Source organism: Lepidochelys kempii, chromosome 7 (genome assembly GCF_965140265.1).
Source record: "Lepidochelys kempii isolate rLepKem1 chromosome 7, rLepKem1.hap2, whole genome shotgun sequence".
Taxonomy (NCBI): Eukaryota; Metazoa; Chordata; order Testudines; family Cheloniidae; genus Lepidochelys; species Lepidochelys kempii.
The window spans coordinates 28,321,170-28,339,423 of record NC_133262.1 but is presented as its reverse complement, the minus strand read 5'-3'; the positions used below and the strand labels follow the sequence as shown (position 1 = coordinate 28,339,423).

General features: G+C 38.7%; 1 protein-coding gene across 11 annotated transcripts in view; it reads left to right on the top strand.

Annotated features, from left to right (window-relative positions):
* Positions 1-18,254, top strand: part of CACNA1D (calcium voltage-gated channel subunit alpha1 D) — a 324,483-nt gene that overhangs the window by 201,545 nt on the left and 104,684 nt on the right. For all 11 annotated transcript variants that reach the window (XM_073351550.1, XM_073351554.1, XM_073351555.1 and 8 more), the window contains 9 exons: positions 3,213-3,373; positions 4,007-4,232; positions 4,372-4,579; positions 6,749-6,869; positions 8,102-8,216; positions 8,898-8,967; positions 9,760-9,829; positions 11,507-11,651; positions 13,634-13,763. In XM_073351550.1, the coding sequence (XP_073207651.1) occupies positions 3,213-3,373; positions 4,007-4,232; positions 4,372-4,579; positions 6,749-6,869; positions 8,102-8,216; positions 8,898-8,967; positions 9,760-9,829; positions 11,507-11,651; positions 13,634-13,763 (1,246 nt within the window). The remainder of the gene's footprint in view (positions 1-3,212; positions 3,374-4,006; positions 4,233-4,371; positions 4,580-6,748; positions 6,870-8,101; positions 8,217-8,897; positions 8,968-9,759; positions 9,830-11,506; positions 11,652-13,633; positions 13,764-18,254) is intronic.

The window sequence follows — 18,254 nt, the reverse complement described above, 5'->3', positions numbered from 1 at the left end:
GCAAGGTGTTCTATTGTGAAAGGCTGACAACTCTGGAATTTACTTCCCCAGCAGTTCAAAATACAGTAGCCTGAAATGTGTTGACCTTCAGGGCATGCTGAGAAGCTCCTCTTTTCTCTCTGACTTTCAGGGATGTGAGGTTTGAGGGGTGGAGAAATAGTTTGGAGGGGAGTCATTAGTGGGTGTACTTGACTGTACTCTCACTGGCTTATTTGGACTGTTCATTGGTTTACTTTACTATTTAGTACTATATTTTATGAATGGTAGGTTTTAAAGTTTTGTAACTGCCTACAGCCTTGGATACATGCACACAATCTAAAGCCCACATTTTCAGAAATGCTCTCTAATTTTGGGCATCCAACTTTACACCCTTGTGACCTGACAGAGATGCTGGTCACCCAGAGCTCTCATGAATGACTACGGTGCATATGGTTTTAATTTTGCAAAATTTCATATAATGCAGGATGTTGCTGATGCAAAATCATCTGGAAATTTTAAAAAAATTGTTAATTTTACACAACTTTATTAGCAAATCTGAGTAAATAGTCAAATGTAGAGAAGAGTTATTATTGGTATCTGTTAATCAAAATAAGACTCACATTTTACAATAGGATCTATGCAATGTAGACCCCTGCACTGACTTTAGAGCATCCACCTGTGTGGATTCAATTACAGGATTGGGGCCCAAGGACCATTTGAAAATAAATGAATAAAAATAAAATTACCAACAAATTTGTAAACATCAAGACTTGTTCATAAATGTGAACAGAAAAAAAGCAGGTCAATTATTTAGATGAGAACGAACATAAAGAATAAGTGGCCCAGCTGCGGTACATTACATTAACGATGAGTGTCCCTTCTGATTTAAATACTTCTGCAGAATTGGCACTACAGCTGTGACAAACATTTTGGGAAAAATGCCTTGATAATTTCAGAACAGTGACGTTCCACTTTATTACAAATTTGTGAAAAATGGGGTTCACGTCAAATAAAAAAGAAACTTAAATTTCATTCTTCACTACAAAAATTTCAATGCTTCCCCTGAAAATTAGGAAGATATTGAATGAAAATGGTCTCAATTATTTTCAAGTTCAAATTTCCACAATTTTTTCTGAAGATGCATCACAGTGGGACAATCTCAGACTTTGATGCCTTCCTCCTCCCTTTTGTGTGTGTGTGCACAATTATCAATATTTTAGGAAGGGAAGAAAATATGTGCTATACCCCTCAAATGAGACTTTGTTTTGTTTTATAACTGTAAGCTTAATTCACACTAAAGCCTGTCAACCCTTACATATGTGCCTAAAATTGCACACTCTTTGGGCTACATTTTCAGAAGGTTTCCTGGATTTAGCTATACTGTTTCTGTCAGTGGTCTCTGAGTCAGGCCATAAATCCATAAACACTGAATATTTTGAAAAGAACTGTTGTCATTTCTTTACAAAACTTTTACTGTTTAAGGATTTAGGGCCTGATCCAATGACCATTGAAGTCAAATAGGAATCTTACCATTGACTTCATAGATCAGGTGCTTGGAGATGACCATGAGTCCCCCCAACTCTTATGAGTGATCAAGCTCTTGGGGCCTTATCCTATTTTCATTGACTTCAGCAATGCAGAATTGTGCCCTAAGAGTAAAAAATACTGTTTTTTGCATATCCAGTCGGTGAATATACTGATGATGGCTAAGCACATAGTTGGCAGGACAAGAGTGTTCTTGAACACACTGTCAAGTTAGTTCAATGCAGAGATTTTTCTTCATATTATTATTATACTCTATAGGCGATGAAATTTTTCCATAACAGTAACCGAGCAATTACTATTTTCCATAATCACAAGCATGAGTTTTAGGTGGGTGAAAGAACCTCACACACTGCTTGAATGTTTATTTTGCTAAGTTCATTTATTTTTATGAAGACACCATTACATATTGGATCTACCATCTGAGGCAGATTAGAACGTTTCTAATTTTATGTATACTAGGTGTGGTACCTCTGATTCAGGGCAGCAGAGGTACTAAGACTTTTTATCTAATTATCTGTAGCAATTTATTTAAATATTATAGAGTGTAAACAAAACAAAATAGAAAAGTTTAGGGTCAGAAATAGGATCAGCTTATGAACTTCAGTTGTAAAGTTGTAAAGTGCATTGACGGGCTGAACCCACAACCTTAAATCCAAACTCTTTCCATTTTGAAACTAGCTCCAGATCCCATTACAATCATAGGAGTCTTTCCACTGACTCCAGTGGGGTTTGGATCAGAGTGTTGGCATGGGAGACTCAGCTTTATTATCCAAATCCACTCCTGTAGTTTTGGTTCTATCTATCTATCCAATATGGCCCCCATTACTGTAGTATCTGAGCGCCTCACAATCTTTCATGTATTTATCTATTCACACAACACCCCTGTGAGGTAAAGTACTTTTATCCCAGTTTCGTAAATAGAGAACTGAGGCACTAAAGATTAAGTGGCTTACCCAAGGTCACACTGGAAACTTTGGAGGAAACAGAGAACTCAGGTCTCCCAAGTCCTGTGGTAGCACCTTAACCATGGACAATCCTTCCTCTCTGAGTCAACTAAAACTAGATGTGGCCTAATTTCCAGCTCCAGTTTCTGTGCATCAAAAATCTCATGAATATGCCCACCACCATCATAGGATTTCAGCCCAAGTCAGTAGCCGTTCTTGGGAACAATTGATGTTGTGAGAGTTCCATCATTATGGGGTAGTTTCTCACGAGTTCATCTCATAAAATTTCTCCATTGTTTATTCCAAACCCAAATTGTATCCATGGTTCAACCTGAAACGCAAATTCTGAATCTTAAACTTAATCTGAATCTAGATCTGGTTTACTTAGATATATCTTGTTATGAAATGAAGTGCAATGCCATGTACTAGGTTATGCAATATTGAGTTGGCTTTGACAAATGCCCTAATATAGTGATGTCACAATCTGTTAAACAATATGAAGATTATATAGAAATGTTCAAGACTAATTTGTTAAAGTTTTCATTTTTTGTTTTTTATTTGGTTCTAAACTTGAACAAAATTATCATCTTTTTAGCTGCACTTGGTAGTAATGCACACAGCTGCCTCTCAGATTTCTTTCATAGTTTCATATATACACACACATGTACACCCACAAATCTCCAAGTTCAGATACTGTAATATTTTTCCATAGAATAATGCATTTGTTTTTGTTCTAAATTTCAGTCGACGCTGGCGTCGCTGGAACCGATTCAATCGAAGAAAATGTCGAGCTGCAGTAAAATCTGTCTCGTTTTATTGGCTGGTTATTGTCTTGGTCTTTCTGAACACATTAACTATCTCTTCTGAGCACTACAATCAACCTGACTGGCTGACACAGATCCAAGGTACAAGCAAAGACCATTTTTCCTGTTTTTAACCACAGAAAAATGAAAGCTCTCCTTGATTACTTCTGCATTGTGCCATTTTGAAGTTTATTTGTTATCCTTCAGTACATCCAGGTAAAAGAAATTGATATAGAGAATGATCAAATGTTTTCTATTTCCACATCTGCAACACAGCTTAATGACATAATGTACACGCAAAATCCTACGGTGCCAAATTGTAAGCATGTGCCATTATGCTTTAGACATATTACCATTGTCAACCCATGTGATTAAAGATAAGGAAGGACAAATGTTAACTTGCACATCAGAATAAGCTGTGAATCATTATGCCTTAATTCCAGTCTGGGTTTGAACTATGTTTTTAGCTGGGATAATTTACACAATAAATTGGAAGGATGTAGCATTTTTCGATCAAAGGGAGGGATTATATGCCTCATGCAAAAAATGGTGTCAAATGCAAAGAAAGCAGTTTGTATTTCCCTCCAAAGAGATAAGATAACTGGCATGGAAAATACAAAATAAAAATACAAAATAAAATACAAAATAAAAATACAAAATAAAATACAAAATATAAAATACAAAATAAATCAGAAATATCTAAAACATTATAATTTTCTGAATGTTTTGTTCCAGATATTGCAAACAAAGTACTTCTGGCGTTATTCACCTGTGAAATGTTAATAAAGATGTACAGCTTGGGCCTACAGGCTTATTTTGTATCCCTCTTTAACCGTTTTGATTGCTTCGTCGTTTGTGGTGGCATTGTTGAAACCATACTGGTGGAGTTGGAAATTATGTCACCCCTGGGAATCTCAGTATTTCGCTGTGTTCGTCTTCTACGTATTTTTAAAGTGACAAGGTAAGATTATGAAATGCATTTTCCTGCTGCTAATTTTAGGGGTACTTGTATGGTGATCCGCAACTCTTTTGTAATATTTCATCACGCACTGTTCTTTTACAGTTTTTTTTTGTGTTAACACACACATTTTAATTTATAGGCACTGGACATCCCTGAGCAACTTGGTAGCATCCTTGTTAAACTCAATGAAGTCCATTGCTTCACTGTTGCTTCTGCTTTTCCTCTTCATCATAATCTTCTCATTGCTTGGAATGCAGCTGTTTGGAGGCAAATTTAATTTTGATGAAACTCAAACAAAACGGAGCACCTTCGATAATTTTCCACAAGCTCTTTTAACTGTATTCCAGGTAACTTTCTTTCACCCCCTATGAAACGTTTTACCTTTGAACAACAAAAATGTTTAGGTAATCTTGTCTCCTGAAAAAAATCACAAATACTATTTATTCTGTTTACTTTAAGTAGCATTCTGCTTATCATATTCAATACTCTGGTAATTTTGCACCATTTGTACCATTTGTTCCATATCTTATTTGATCTATCTATGCAACATAGCTTTCATGTTACTTCATTAAATTAAGTCTTCTTTGTCCATCAAAGACATGACTAGAAATAAAAACTGGAAGTTATTTAATTTGAATTAATGTTTTTCCTGTAAGCTTGTTAACCGTCTATTTTGTGGTAGATGTGTGTATTTCTAATGTTCAACGACTTCTTAGTAGGATAAATTGAGAAACATTGTAAAAGTGTATATCTGTGTGAATCATATCACTTCATATCATAAAAAACTAAATATGGATTTCTTTAAAGGGACACTATCAGTTTATTATTATATATATTTTAAAACATTCATATCTGTGTTACTACTAACTGATTATTAAAACTAAAAGAATTCTTACAGTTTAACTTCCTTTTCACTGTTTATGGTGTTTGTTTACTTTTTGTATTTCTCTCAGTTTGGGCAATGAAATTAGGCTAGTCTCTTTCATTTTTTATTCTAGTTATTTTTGCATTTAAGGTTATAGGCATTAACACAATAGTGCAGTGTTTGGTTTGGGTGAATATTTGGTTGTGTGTCACAATTTCCATTCACTCAAATAGAGATTCCGTAGAATGATGCTTGAAACAAACAAAGAAAAAGCTGTTTGGAATGAATTTAAAAATAAAGACATCCTAATGAGAAATGTTTCTGTAAGTCTTAAATTTCCTAAAAAAATATTAAAAATAATGGGTCACACTTAGCCTGACAGTGTTCCTTTGAAAACTTCAGTGAGTGTTTCCAAACTCAGGAGCTTAATGTCAGGCTGCTACATCCATATCCAGGCACCTAAATAAATGGCCTGATTTTCAAAGGTGCCAAGCTCCCACAGCTCCCAAGGAAGCTGCTGGTTACTGAACAGCTTTGAAAAATCAGAATTCTTAGTTAGGTGCCCAAATATGGACTTAGGAGAATTAAATAGTGGCCTTTGTGCATGTATGACTTTCTTGCACTGTCACTTAATTGTCTGGGGAGAGAGTCATGTAGCTCACAAAAGCTTATGCTCAAATAAATTGGTTAGTCTCTAAGGTGCCACAAATACTCCTTTTCTTTTTGCGAATACAGACTAACACGGCTGCTACTCTGAAAACTGTGATGGGGTTTTTTTGGGATAAAACTAACAGCTTCTAAATTGCTGAAAAATATATACAGTATCCCTATAATCTGTGTTCTAATAATCAGGCCTCCCACACTAATGCAAAATAAAGTGCTAAATGCATAATAGATCAGCTGTAAACTATCCTCCTCTGATCTAATCAACAAGTTCCTTTAGATTTCATCCGTTGATACAGCAGCAAAGTTGCAAGAAACAGTAGAAAGTAGGCAAATTATTCATTCTCCAATAGCATTAGAGCTCCAATTCAGTATAAACCCCCCTCCATTTAAAGCAATATCGTAATGACCCCAGTCTCCAGTTAGGACTCAGATTGGGACAATTTAATTTGAAGGGGTAACACACTATGATGTATAGTTTTGGAAAGGGTTTGTGACCAACATTCTTTAAAAATGGGTGCCTAAAATTAGTCTCCTAAGCCATACTTAGGTTCCTAAATGAGAGTCCAGATTTTCAAAGGTGCTGAACATGGAGGCTTCAATAGGAGCTGCTGTATATGCAGCACCATTGAAAATCAGGACACTTAGGTGCCTACATAAGAATTTAGGAGTTTAATTTTAGGAACTCTTTTTTTTTCCTAGATCTTGGACCATAAGTGTAGACATACGGTTCATTGGCATAAATGCTTCATATAGATGGAAACTGGTAAAGCTAAACCAAGAGATTCTTATTTAAATGGAAATATTAAAATATTGCATAACAACAAACAGATTACTGCCATGTTTACTATATAAAGCATCCTATGCAGAGTGATCAGTTAACATTTTCATCTTATAGAAAATGGCTGTGTGTGTTGTGTACAGAGGAAACATAATCCTCTTTCAGTCTTTTGACTGTTGAGTCAGTAAAGATGAATTTGCTTGTTAGATTCTAACAGGTGAAGACTGGAATGCTGTGATGTATGATGGGATTATGGCATATGGTGGCCCATCGTCATCAGGAATGGTCGTCTGTATATACTTCATTATCCTCTTCATCTGTGGTAACTGTATCCTTTCATTTCTACAAGTGACACTGGCATTCACTGTAAGCATTTCTGAATAGAGCAGTGAAGTTGTGTGTAAAGAGGACTGAACCATTATGACACTTAGGACACATATCTGCCCTCTGTGTAACTGAGTGAATTGCTGTGAACAGTATGCACATTTTCTGTACTGCATTTCTTCTAAACAGGAGCTCCCTCCAGCTCCCGTTCCCTTTCTCTGCTTTCCCTAAACAAATCAGACCCCTGCCAGCTCCCTAGGCATCGCCATCTCACCACTCTGACAAGAACCAGCACATTTGCCCCTTCCTCCTCAGTGGACAGACAACCTCATTCTGTCTGCTTGTCTTATTTTGGCCGCCATCCCCATCCTGATCCACAGAAGTGCTCTGAACTCCATGTCAGTAATGTCTCATCCTTCCCTGATTCCACCTCGTTAGTTCTGACACTTTCTGAACAAATGACAATGGATGGAAGTGGGTCACAGGGAATACAGGTTACATTGCAGGGGGATCCTAGCAGTAGGAATATGGAGCTGTTTGGCACTAGTTCCACCAAAGTGTTTGCCTTCCATGCCCCCGATCTTCCAAAAGCTCTCCTTTGTCCCCAGTATGGCATCTTTCAGTGGCTACCCAAAACTCCAGTAAGCTCTCATACACTTCTCCTAGACACAACTTAGTACTGGAAAGGTTAGGAGTCAATAGATATGGCAAAAATATTAGACTTCTTTTTACTATATTTTTATGCTGCTTCTATTGATATTCACACCTAATTGATATGGGCTGAAGTACAGAACTTGACATGGAATGTAGCACATATGGAAAATACTGCAGTGTAAAAATCAACTTGAAGTATCTGAATTAGTATCTAAAAACATTGTGTAGTAGGTGGAACTTGTCTATGCCCATGTAAACTTCAATTTTATTTCCTTTCTAAAATTAACATTATAAATGACTAGTCTTTTGCTCAGCAGTCCACTGTATATTCTTGTTGTGATAGAATCAATGGGCTTAAAGCATCACTAGCGTAACTCTGTTGTCTTAAATGCAGTTACAGCAGGCATTAATTTGGCCCAGGAAGTAAAGGTATTATAAGCACTACATCCAGCTCTGTAAAGTTATATACTTAGTTTGGGAGCATGGGTTTCATGTCTCTGACACTGTCATTATTTCATACTGATAAGGAATAGACCAACACAGTGTGGTAATGCATAATGTCCTTAAGATTATTTGAATCAGATATCTTGCTAAATGTCTTTTTGGCCATTGCTGTGGATAACTTGGCAGATGCGGAAAGCCTGAATACAGCTCAGAAAGAAGAAGCAGAAGAAAAGCAGAGGAAAAAGAATGCCAGGTAAAATAGCACTGGGGTGCTAGATGGGAGTTCAGTATTCACCCACTTACAAGTGTGTTGAATCCTTTATTTGAATATCTTGGCAGGGTTAATAGATTATTAATTTAAGAGAAAAGGAAAGAAGATGCCATACTGGGTATCTTGGGATGATGGAATGAATGGTGATAATCCATCTGAGGTTTAAACATTGGAATATAGGATTCATTGTGCAATTAAAATATGATTGTATCCCTAGATCTATATGTGCAACTTCTGTTTAGACCAATTCTGCAACCTTACATAGACAACAAGCAAATCTCCAGTTGAAGTCAGTGTAGTCCCATGGAAACCATATGAGTTGTGTGTAAGAATCCAAGAGCACAGTATATCCATTAGTATTCCTATAAAGACAATGCATTGCATTTTTAAGGAATTAGTTTCTGGAGTTATATTTAAAAGGATAATCTGTTGAATGAATCTAGTGTCCTGGGATGAAACACACTTTATTACCTTTGTATGTGGTATGTCTTCTCTGTAAATGTCCCTTCAAATCAAGTACCTATATTTCCATAGGCATGACCTCTTCATTTTTAATAGAGTGGGTAGAATAAGTTAACAATCATTCTGTCATCAGTCTTTGCTCTTTACTTAATGGGGTTTGTTGTTTGGTTTTGTTTTTCTTTCTTTTTTTTTTTTTTTTAGAAAAGAGAGTCTGGAAAATAAAAAAGGTGACAAATCAGAAGGTGACCAAAAGAAGGCCAAGGATAATAAGGTGTTTATTTCTATAAAAATATTTTATACTGTTAAAAAGTGTTCATGCCAATAAGTTCTTTTCAACACAGATGTGCACTATGTGATTTCTTTTTTAGGGCCACATTTTCTCCTAAGTGTTTTTCCCCCACATAAGGGACAGGAAGTTGTCATGGAACAGGGTTTTCATTCTCACAGAATGGGCAAAGGGTAGGGACCACAGAATCTGCTGTTCACATGAGATCCATGTAATTTCAGACCACCTCAAAGGCCCGAACCATTCCTACAGATGCATAGCTCCTGGCAGAATGACTGTACCTGCTCCTCCCGATCCCCCACAATTTCTCTGGGGAGAGGAGTTTTAGAGCATAGAGTAAGTTAACATTGTCAGGTTTAGCATAACCTATAGCTTTAGGCTCCTTGTAGATTTCTGCTGGAAAAGTCCTTTAGAAGGCAATACTGAATTATAAACTTCCTATGGAATTTTCAAACCACTCCATGTAATTTCCATAGAACCCTACCGGTTTTATCCCTATTACATTCCGCAGATCTTTTTGCCTAAGTGTAGAATCACAAAAATGTATATAGGGTTTAAAAAACCAGACTTTTAACAAAGATTACAGCTTTCCTCTCTTGCTCACTTCCAAAGTGATCAAACCATCATGGCTCTGTTGATACACTGAGAGAGTAAGCATGTACCTGGCTTCTTTGGTATTGAATAATTTATTTGTTTTGTTTTTTGGATCATCTACATGCATCAATTAAATGTTGAAGTTTAATTTTCTTCTGAAGTGTCTTTTTGCCATTGCCATAGGTTACAATTGCTGAATATCGAGAAGGAGAAGATGAGGACAAAGACCCCTATCCACCTTGCGACGTACCAGGTATGCCAGCAAGATTATAAACATGTTTAAGTCAGTACATTGAACTGTAAATGTACAGTCACATTTACCATTACCTTGTCTTGACTCAATTCCTTTGAAGTCAGTGGAGTTAGACCCTCTGATGTCAGCAGTTATATTGGCCTGTGGAATGCGGTGCTATTGCTTTTTCTACAGCCCATTTAGAGAATACACATAAAGTCTGATGGCTCATCTAATAATAGTTATCTGGATTTGGGGCAGAATCTGGAACTTCCTTGAAATGGGTAGATATCATCTTATGAGCTTCTGATGGCTTCCTGCTAACACACATTTCAGTCAAAAATCAGGTTGCTTCTGTCTCACCAGCTGTAGAGCTGTTACAGACATCCTACTACCTCCCACCCGCTCTGTGAACCCTTGATCTAGACACATTGGCAAGTGAGGACAGACGCAGGGATGTTAAGTGACAGGCTGCAATTTTATTAAACTTAACACAGGAGAGGGGCACTACCCACCTTGTTACCCATACTCTCATCTACCAGGCATTTTAGGTGGTTCCAGTGCAGGGGTTGGAGGGCTCCTACCATATAACCCACAGGTTGGGATAGATTCTTCTCAGCCTAGCCCTAGGACTCAGCCTGCTCTTCTGAATCATTTCACACACCCCAGGAAGGGGACAGATGGTATTAAAATGGGGGGAACCTTGACCTACGAAGGCAACAAGGTGTCCTCCTATCCCATGGCTGCAAGGCCCATCAGCAAAATCCCAGGTCTTTTACTTCTGGGAACCATCCCTTTTAGCCTTTTCACCAAGGCTAATGGTCCACTAGTTGCAACTAACTAATATCCTACTAAGTACTACCACTAATGACTGAATTCTATTCCTATTAAATCTAACTGTGCTTCGAGGATGCTGTGAGGAAGGTGAAAAAACCTACCAGGACTCTGCCAGTTTGGCCCCAACGGGAGAAAATATTCTTTCCTGACCCCCAAAACAGGCCCTTGGTCAGACCTGCAGCATCTGCAAACACATTCCCAAAACTACATCTACAGGAAGTGAGGATTGGGCTGCTGAAATAGAGCTCCACATGCCGCAGGGTAGGGTTTAAATTAATGAAATGAGAGAATGACAGACCAATCAGCTCCTTACCTCCCCCTACTGACCAATGAGTGGATAGAGTCTCTGGTGGGGGGAGGTGTCACTTCCAGAATGTGCTGTCCTTTTCCTTTCTAATGGGGCTGTGGCAATCACTGCCCATCTGGTTTTGCACCCACTGAGGCAGGTGAGTGGCATTAACATCCACCATTGTGCAGAGTCCAATTACTTGGACTTTATATACAGGAAAGTGAGAGGTTATGTGATGTGTGGAGGGAAAGCCACCAATCATTGCAAAAATTAACCTAAAGCCACTACCCCTCTCCATCTAAGATGTGGTAAGGACTTTGACTCACTGCACTAAATTTCAATAGGAATTAGGCACTAAATGACTATGAAAAGCTCCCTAAAGAGTCCCTTTGGTGTGTAAATTGATTAATGAAAGATATGTCTCTGACACCTATGGGAATGTTTTTGTATTAAGTAACAGATTTTTAATGCCATTTGTTGAATATATATTTTAATACAAGCAATAATTGTATATTGTTATGAACAAAAATTTAATCTTTTTTATTTTTAGTAAAAAAGTGTTTAATTTAAAGTAGGTGAAGATGAGGAAGATGAGGAAAATGAACCAGAGGTACCAGTTGGCCCACGTCCCCGAAGAATATCTGAACTAAATATGAAGGAGAAGATAACACCAATTCCTGAAGGGAGTGCCTTCTTCATTTTCAGCAGCACCAACCCGTAAATATCACCTTTCTAAATGTCACTTCTGTGCCTGGGGGCTTCATCACTGAAGAGCTAATTCTGCCCTCACTGAAGTCCAGGGCAGAACTCCCATTGACTTCAATGGGAGCAAGATTGGACCTTACATATTTCATTAAATAAATGAATTTGGTTCCTTATATCCCATTGGTATGGTGGTATTTTCCAAAATTCAGCATTGAAGATAACAATAAAAGCAAAGATAAATGAAAAAAATAAAAATAAAAACAATAAAACCTGGATGCTTTAGGGAATTGGGATTGGGATTGGGATATAGAGCCTTTCATCTCTAGGTATGATTCCAGACTTGGGCAGTGGTGAAGAAAGCTGTTTTGTTAGTCGATGGAAACTGCGACCATCTAAAAAAAGGAGGACTTGTGGCACCTTAGAGATTAACCAATTTATTTGAGCATAAGCTTTCGTGAGCTACAGCTCCACTGAATGCATCCAATGAAGTGAGCTGTAGCTCATGAAAGCTTATGCTCAAATAAATTGGTTAGTCTCTAAGGTGCCACAAGTCCTCCTTTTCTTTTTGCGGATACAGACTAACACGGCTGCTACTCTGAAACCTGTGACCATCTAGTAGCTGTTCAGTTGTGCATGTGAAGTGAGTAGAGTCCACGTCATAAAACCATCAACACAATTAGCAATCTCACTGGCAGTCTCAGCATACAAGTTAAAGAATGACTTGGCTTGGAAACAGAGTTACCATCTCACCACTAGAGGTCCTTCCAGGTCAGGTATGAGGAACATTTGTGGAGCAGTGTATGTGTGGGGCAGTTTATTCGACTGCTGTCCTTGTTATATTGATTCAGTTAATAAATGACTTCAGTCTCCAGACCTGTCAAGCAGCACTTTTCACAGAAAGACAAACTTCACTAAAAAAGTAAAAAGAAAAGGAGTACTTGTGACACCTTAGAGACTAACCAATTTATTTGAACATAAGCTTTCATGAGCTACAGCTCACTTCATCGGATACATCCGATAAAGTGAGCTGTAGCTCATGAAAGCTTATGCTCAAATAAATTGGTTAGTCTCTAAGGTGCCACAGTACTCCTTTTCTTTTTGCGAATACAGACTAACACGGCTGCTACTCTGAAACCTAGGTAGCTTCTGTTATCATGGAAGGTAATTAACAGTACCAGAACATACAGAAATCCTCTATTTACTAAGAGGAGAATAGATTCCTTAAGAACCCACTGACTTCTCATGGGAAGCTTTCAAAACTATTTCATTCTGCTGATTCTGCTTTTCCACTGATGTAAACGTGAAGTAACTCTATTGAAGTGTTCAGCTGGAATGAGACCCGAACTGGGTTCTATGACTCTAATCCTGTGTAAAGCTGAAATCAGCATTACGTGGTGGCTTCCTAGTAGCAAGCACAATCTTGGAACAACTGGTAGCCTCATTAGGAAATTCTGGTTTGAATAGAGCCCTGAAGTATCTAAATGAGATACTGAGCCCAGTCCAACTCCCACAAAGTCAATTTAGGAATACTTTCATTGGCTTTAATGAGAGTTGGTCCAGACTCATTGAGCCTGAAATTAAGCCTTTCTCACTGAGCCTGAAATTAAGGCTTTACTCCTTCATAGGAATATCTGCTAGCATGGACCCCTTTGCATATGCACAGTGTGGCCCAATACTGGGGTTTTAAAAGAAACCTAGAGGAGTTAGGCATCAAAATCCCATTGAAAATCAGTGGGAACTGGGAACCTAACTCCCTTAGACTCCTTTGACAATCCTAGCCTCAAAGTCTATGGGCCAGATTTTGAAATCCTTTACCAAAGTTTAAATCAAAGCAGTTGCTCTGGATTTACCTGGGTATATCTGAAAGCCGAATCCAGCCCTGCTCTTAGAATTGTTGCCATAAGCTTGGCAGAGAAGCTTAGAACACTTGCTCTTTGTGAGCCCTGCCTGCTGTAAATTATTTACACATGCGTATTTTTCTGCCTCTTTTTCAGAATTCGAGTGGGATGCCACAGGCTCATCAACCACCACATCTTTACAAACCTCATCCTTGTCTTCATCATGCTCAGCAGTGTTTCCCTAGCGGCAGAAGACCCAATTCGCAGTCACTCTTTTCGAAATAACGTAAGCAAAAATACATCGATGAGTCTACATAACAAATTTTTAACTTATTATGCCTTCCTCCTGACTAATAAGTAATCATTATGCTTGGAATATGCTTATTTTTATAGTGTAGACCTACATGATAGCACATTTTAACTAGTCTACATATATTTGATTTTTTTTCTCGCTACACATAGTAAAACGTTAAGTATTTTACAATTTTACAAAGAATAAAATACTATTTATACTACCTTTACTAACTAGCGTGGATCCCTTTGAAAAGTAATGCATGGAACAGAGAGAGCATATTTTAATTCTAAATGAATTTTACTTTTTATCTGTGTTGATGTTATGGGTCTGATCTTTTCTCATGCAAATTAGTTATTTCAATTACATGAGTAATTGGTGGCAGGATGAGGCCACATGTAAATAAAAAAATCAAATGAACAATTTAATTTTAAAAAATTATGACATGAAAAGCAGAACATTTTAATTCATTTTTTAAAAGTGTTATTATTTGAATCTGATTTTGAATATATTTTCAGCTTATAAATGTACATTATACACCCTGACAACGAAAGAAAAAGGTACTAGGTAGAAATGTATCTGTTTCTGGAGAGCCATGTGTTACATACATTGGTATGCAATTCATCTATGAATAGAAATCTCTTTTCTCCTGTTCTCCCATTTGCTTCTTTCATATATTCAAGAGTTATCTTATGATGAATCCACAGACATATGGACAGCCCTATCACTTCTGTGTATGAAGATATTCATACATTAACAAAGTAATACTGTTCAGCAGTTGCAGTCTGATTTTTAATGGTCAGCTTGAGAAATTGTCTTTTTCTTTCTTTCTTTCTTTCTTTCTTTCTTTCTTTCTTTCTTTCTTTCTTTCTTTCTTTCAAATTCAGAAATATAAAACTTCTGCTGTATTCATCTTAAATGTCTGAAATGACCACTACGAAGCGGTTAGGTTGGATGTGATTTATACATATGTTTTTCTACTTAAATAATTTTAAAACAGTAACCACAGAGTAAAAAAAAATCACTATAATTCTAGGCACCCTTAAGGTTCCCATGAAAAATGGGTGGGTGAGTTACAATCCAACAAAAGAGGAGCTCATTTGTTAAGTAGATAACCATGTTACCTGAAAATGGCTCCCTATAGCTGAAACAAGCACTGTACCCATCTAGAGTACTCTGTGCTCTTGAGTTCAACAGGAGCTTTGCTTGGCACTCATATACCATGGTGATGGGTGACCTTATACAAACTGAGTTAGATACAAGGAGTGCATACTCCGGCCCAATATCATATCTCCTAACATTTCACCACTGCTGCATATCCAGCATTAGTGATGTAAAGAAGAAGCCCCTCAGCTTCCTATCAGCTTTATACACTTTATATAAGTATGAAATTGTTGTTACGAAGAAGAAATGTAAAGAAGCAACCCTATAGGGCAGGGATCGACAACCTTTGGCACGCGGCCCATCAAGGTAATCCCCTGGCGGGCTGGGATGGTTTGTTTATCTGCCACATCCGCAGGTTTGGCCGATTGCCGATTTCCATAGTTCACCGTCCCAGGCCAATGGGAGCTGTGGGAAGCGGCGCGGGCTGAGGAATGTGGTGGCCGCCGCTTCCCGCAGCCCTCATTGGCCTGGGACGACGAACCTCTGCCAGTGGGAGCTGCGATCGGCTGAACCTGCAGACACAGCAGGTAAACAAACCGTCCTGTCCCGTCAGGGGCCTACCCTGATGGTCCGTGTGCCAAAGGTTGCTGATCCCTGCTATAGGGAATACCATATAGGGAATGTTGGGTTGCTATGACTGAGCTTATATCACCAGGCCCCCTCTTTCTCTTGCCTGTAGTTTGATGTACGGAGGCTGCTCTGCGGCTCCAATAGCCTCTTCAGACCCTGCAGAAGGAAGATGGGGCAGGATCAGAGGGGGATTGAATAGAGGCCCTGACCTCTTCCAGGCCTCAGCAGGTGCATTTACACTGCAAATAAAGACTTGCAGCAATGAGCCTCAGAGCCCAGGTCAACTGACTTGGGCTTATGGGACCTGTGCTATGGGGCTAAAAATAGCAGTGTAGACATTCAGGCTCGGGTGAGAGCCTGGGCTCTGAAACCTGGAGCGGGGGAGGGGTTGCTGTGTGGTCCACAGAACTTGGCGCTTGACAATAGAAGAAAAAAAATGTTTTAAAAAATCTTAACTTTGTTTAGAGGTAAAAAGAGGTCAGAGCACAGACACTTGTATTCCTTCATAAAATATTCAGTGGAAATATGTGCTTTTCCTATCTATACAATCTGGTTAAGTATATTCATATAAATAAGTCACACTAACAGATAAGGAAGAGACAGCAAGTAGCAAATCCTTGAGTTCCACCCACAGTATGAGACTTACTCTGGAAACAGTTTGAAGGGCTGAATACTGTCTTTTGCAGCTAGAAGAATGCTGAGCAGGTGTAGCTCCTGAATAGACAGGCTGTAAAGGATTATCCCTTTGCAGGGGGCACACAGGCAGAACGCCTGAGGGAAGTGGAGGTGGGGCCAGGTGTGCTCCTTGCCCTTCAGAGATGTGCAGTGTGTTGCGCCTATACTCCGGCATCTGGATTCTACATTGACCTAATACATACAACCATGTTTCCCACAGTGGCTGGCCCCAGTGAGTAAAAGAACCTTCTAATTAGTGACAGCAACTGGTGCTGTTCTGTTAGCTCAGGTGGTAGGGATTTGTGTTTTGAAAGCTGAAGTCCAGAAAGTTCTGAAAAGTTTGATCCTTGCTGCTGGAAATGATATCTCTACAAATAGGGCCCCATTCTAAATGACTCTCAAGTTGGGTCTTGAATTCCAGTAGGCCTCAGATCTGTTCAGTGCAAGCTTTGCTAATGGGGCTTCATGCACAGGACCACATCTTCTTTTAGAGGCTGACCCATGTGACTATGGGAGCCTTCTGCTCAAAGCTGAAGGAGTTACTTCTTTAACTCAGTAGTGTCCAGTGCTTTTGGTGTGAATGTCCTGGGTTTGATCCCCAGTGACAACCGGGCTGTCTTTACCTAGCTCATTATATTAGTAAGAATGCAGAAAGAGGGGCTGCCTGCCTTGGCTATAGCTCTGATCCAGTAGGTCATATTTTCTCTGTGTGCTAGCTGACAAGTTCAAAATGTGCTACCCCCAGTGTTTTGCCTAGCTCCAACACAGGTATAGTGAGGGGAAAAAGTGGTTCTTGGTGACCTCTTCCTTCCATTGCTAAAATTCAGAAGGCAAAATAAAACACTGTTGTCATGCTGCAGTGTAATGGTTTGCAGTACTTCCTTTGATATTCTAGAATAGGTCTCTTGCCAGTCTTTGCTGAAAGGCTTTGCTATTTATATTTTTTCAGCTATTGCAGGAACCAGAAGCATCTGAGCTTTGGCTGAAATGAAAAGTAGATTTCCCTGTGTCTAATCTAATATGGGCCCCTTTTCCCTGTTGTCCATTATTGAATTTTCCCTGCCATTTCATTAGCTGCTGATCACCGGCATCATGTTTCTGACCGGAAGAACAAATGCGTAGTTGGGTAATTCCCTTGAAAGGAAAACTAATGTTGGATTGCTTGTTAGTTGCCCTGGGTAGGTGCTAAAGATAAATGCACTGTTTCCTTACACAGGTGAAATCCTTGCTTTCTTGAAGTCTATGGCAAAGCTCCCATTGACTTCAGCGGAGTGAGGATTTCACCCAAGGTCATTCTGAAAGCTCTGCACATCACCTTTGACTCTACTGTTATTTTTATTTAATTTTCCATAAATTACTCACAGCTATATATGCCAAAATACAAGAGAAAAAGTAAATGTGTTAGTAGATTTTAGGTACTTTACTTATTCATTAATTTTGCTATGTGATCCTGTAGCCTACCACAGCAACAAAATACACATAGCAATATTTAGACTGATTTAGTAAATCTGACAAAGTATATGACAGTCTAATTTTTCGATTCAATACTGTGATGGAAAAAGTACATTATTAATAAGCTTTTGTTTGTGTGAGAGTCTGTAAGTATATTGGAATCAGAAGAAAGAACATCTGAAAGCTGATAGGTAGGTCCCTACCAAATTCACAGTCCATTTTGGTCAATTTCACAGTCATAGGATTTTAAAAATCATAAATCTCATGATTTCATATATTTAAATCTGAAATTCAATGGTGTTGTAACTATAGAGGTCCTGACCCAAAAGGATGTTGTGGGGGAGGCTCGCAAGGTTATTGTAGCGGAGTCTCAATATTGCCAGACTTACTTCTGCGCCGCCGGTGGCGAGGTGCTGCCTCCAGAGCATGGCCAGCAGCCACTGCTCTCCGGCCATCTAACTCTGAAGGCAGCGCAAAAGTAAAGGTGGCAATACCATGGACCCCCTACAGTAACCTTGCAACCCACCGTAGCCCCATTTTGGGTCAGGACCTCCTGTTTGAGAAACGCTGGTTTCCCATGTGAAATCTGTATACTATATACACAAAAGACCAGATTTCTTGGGG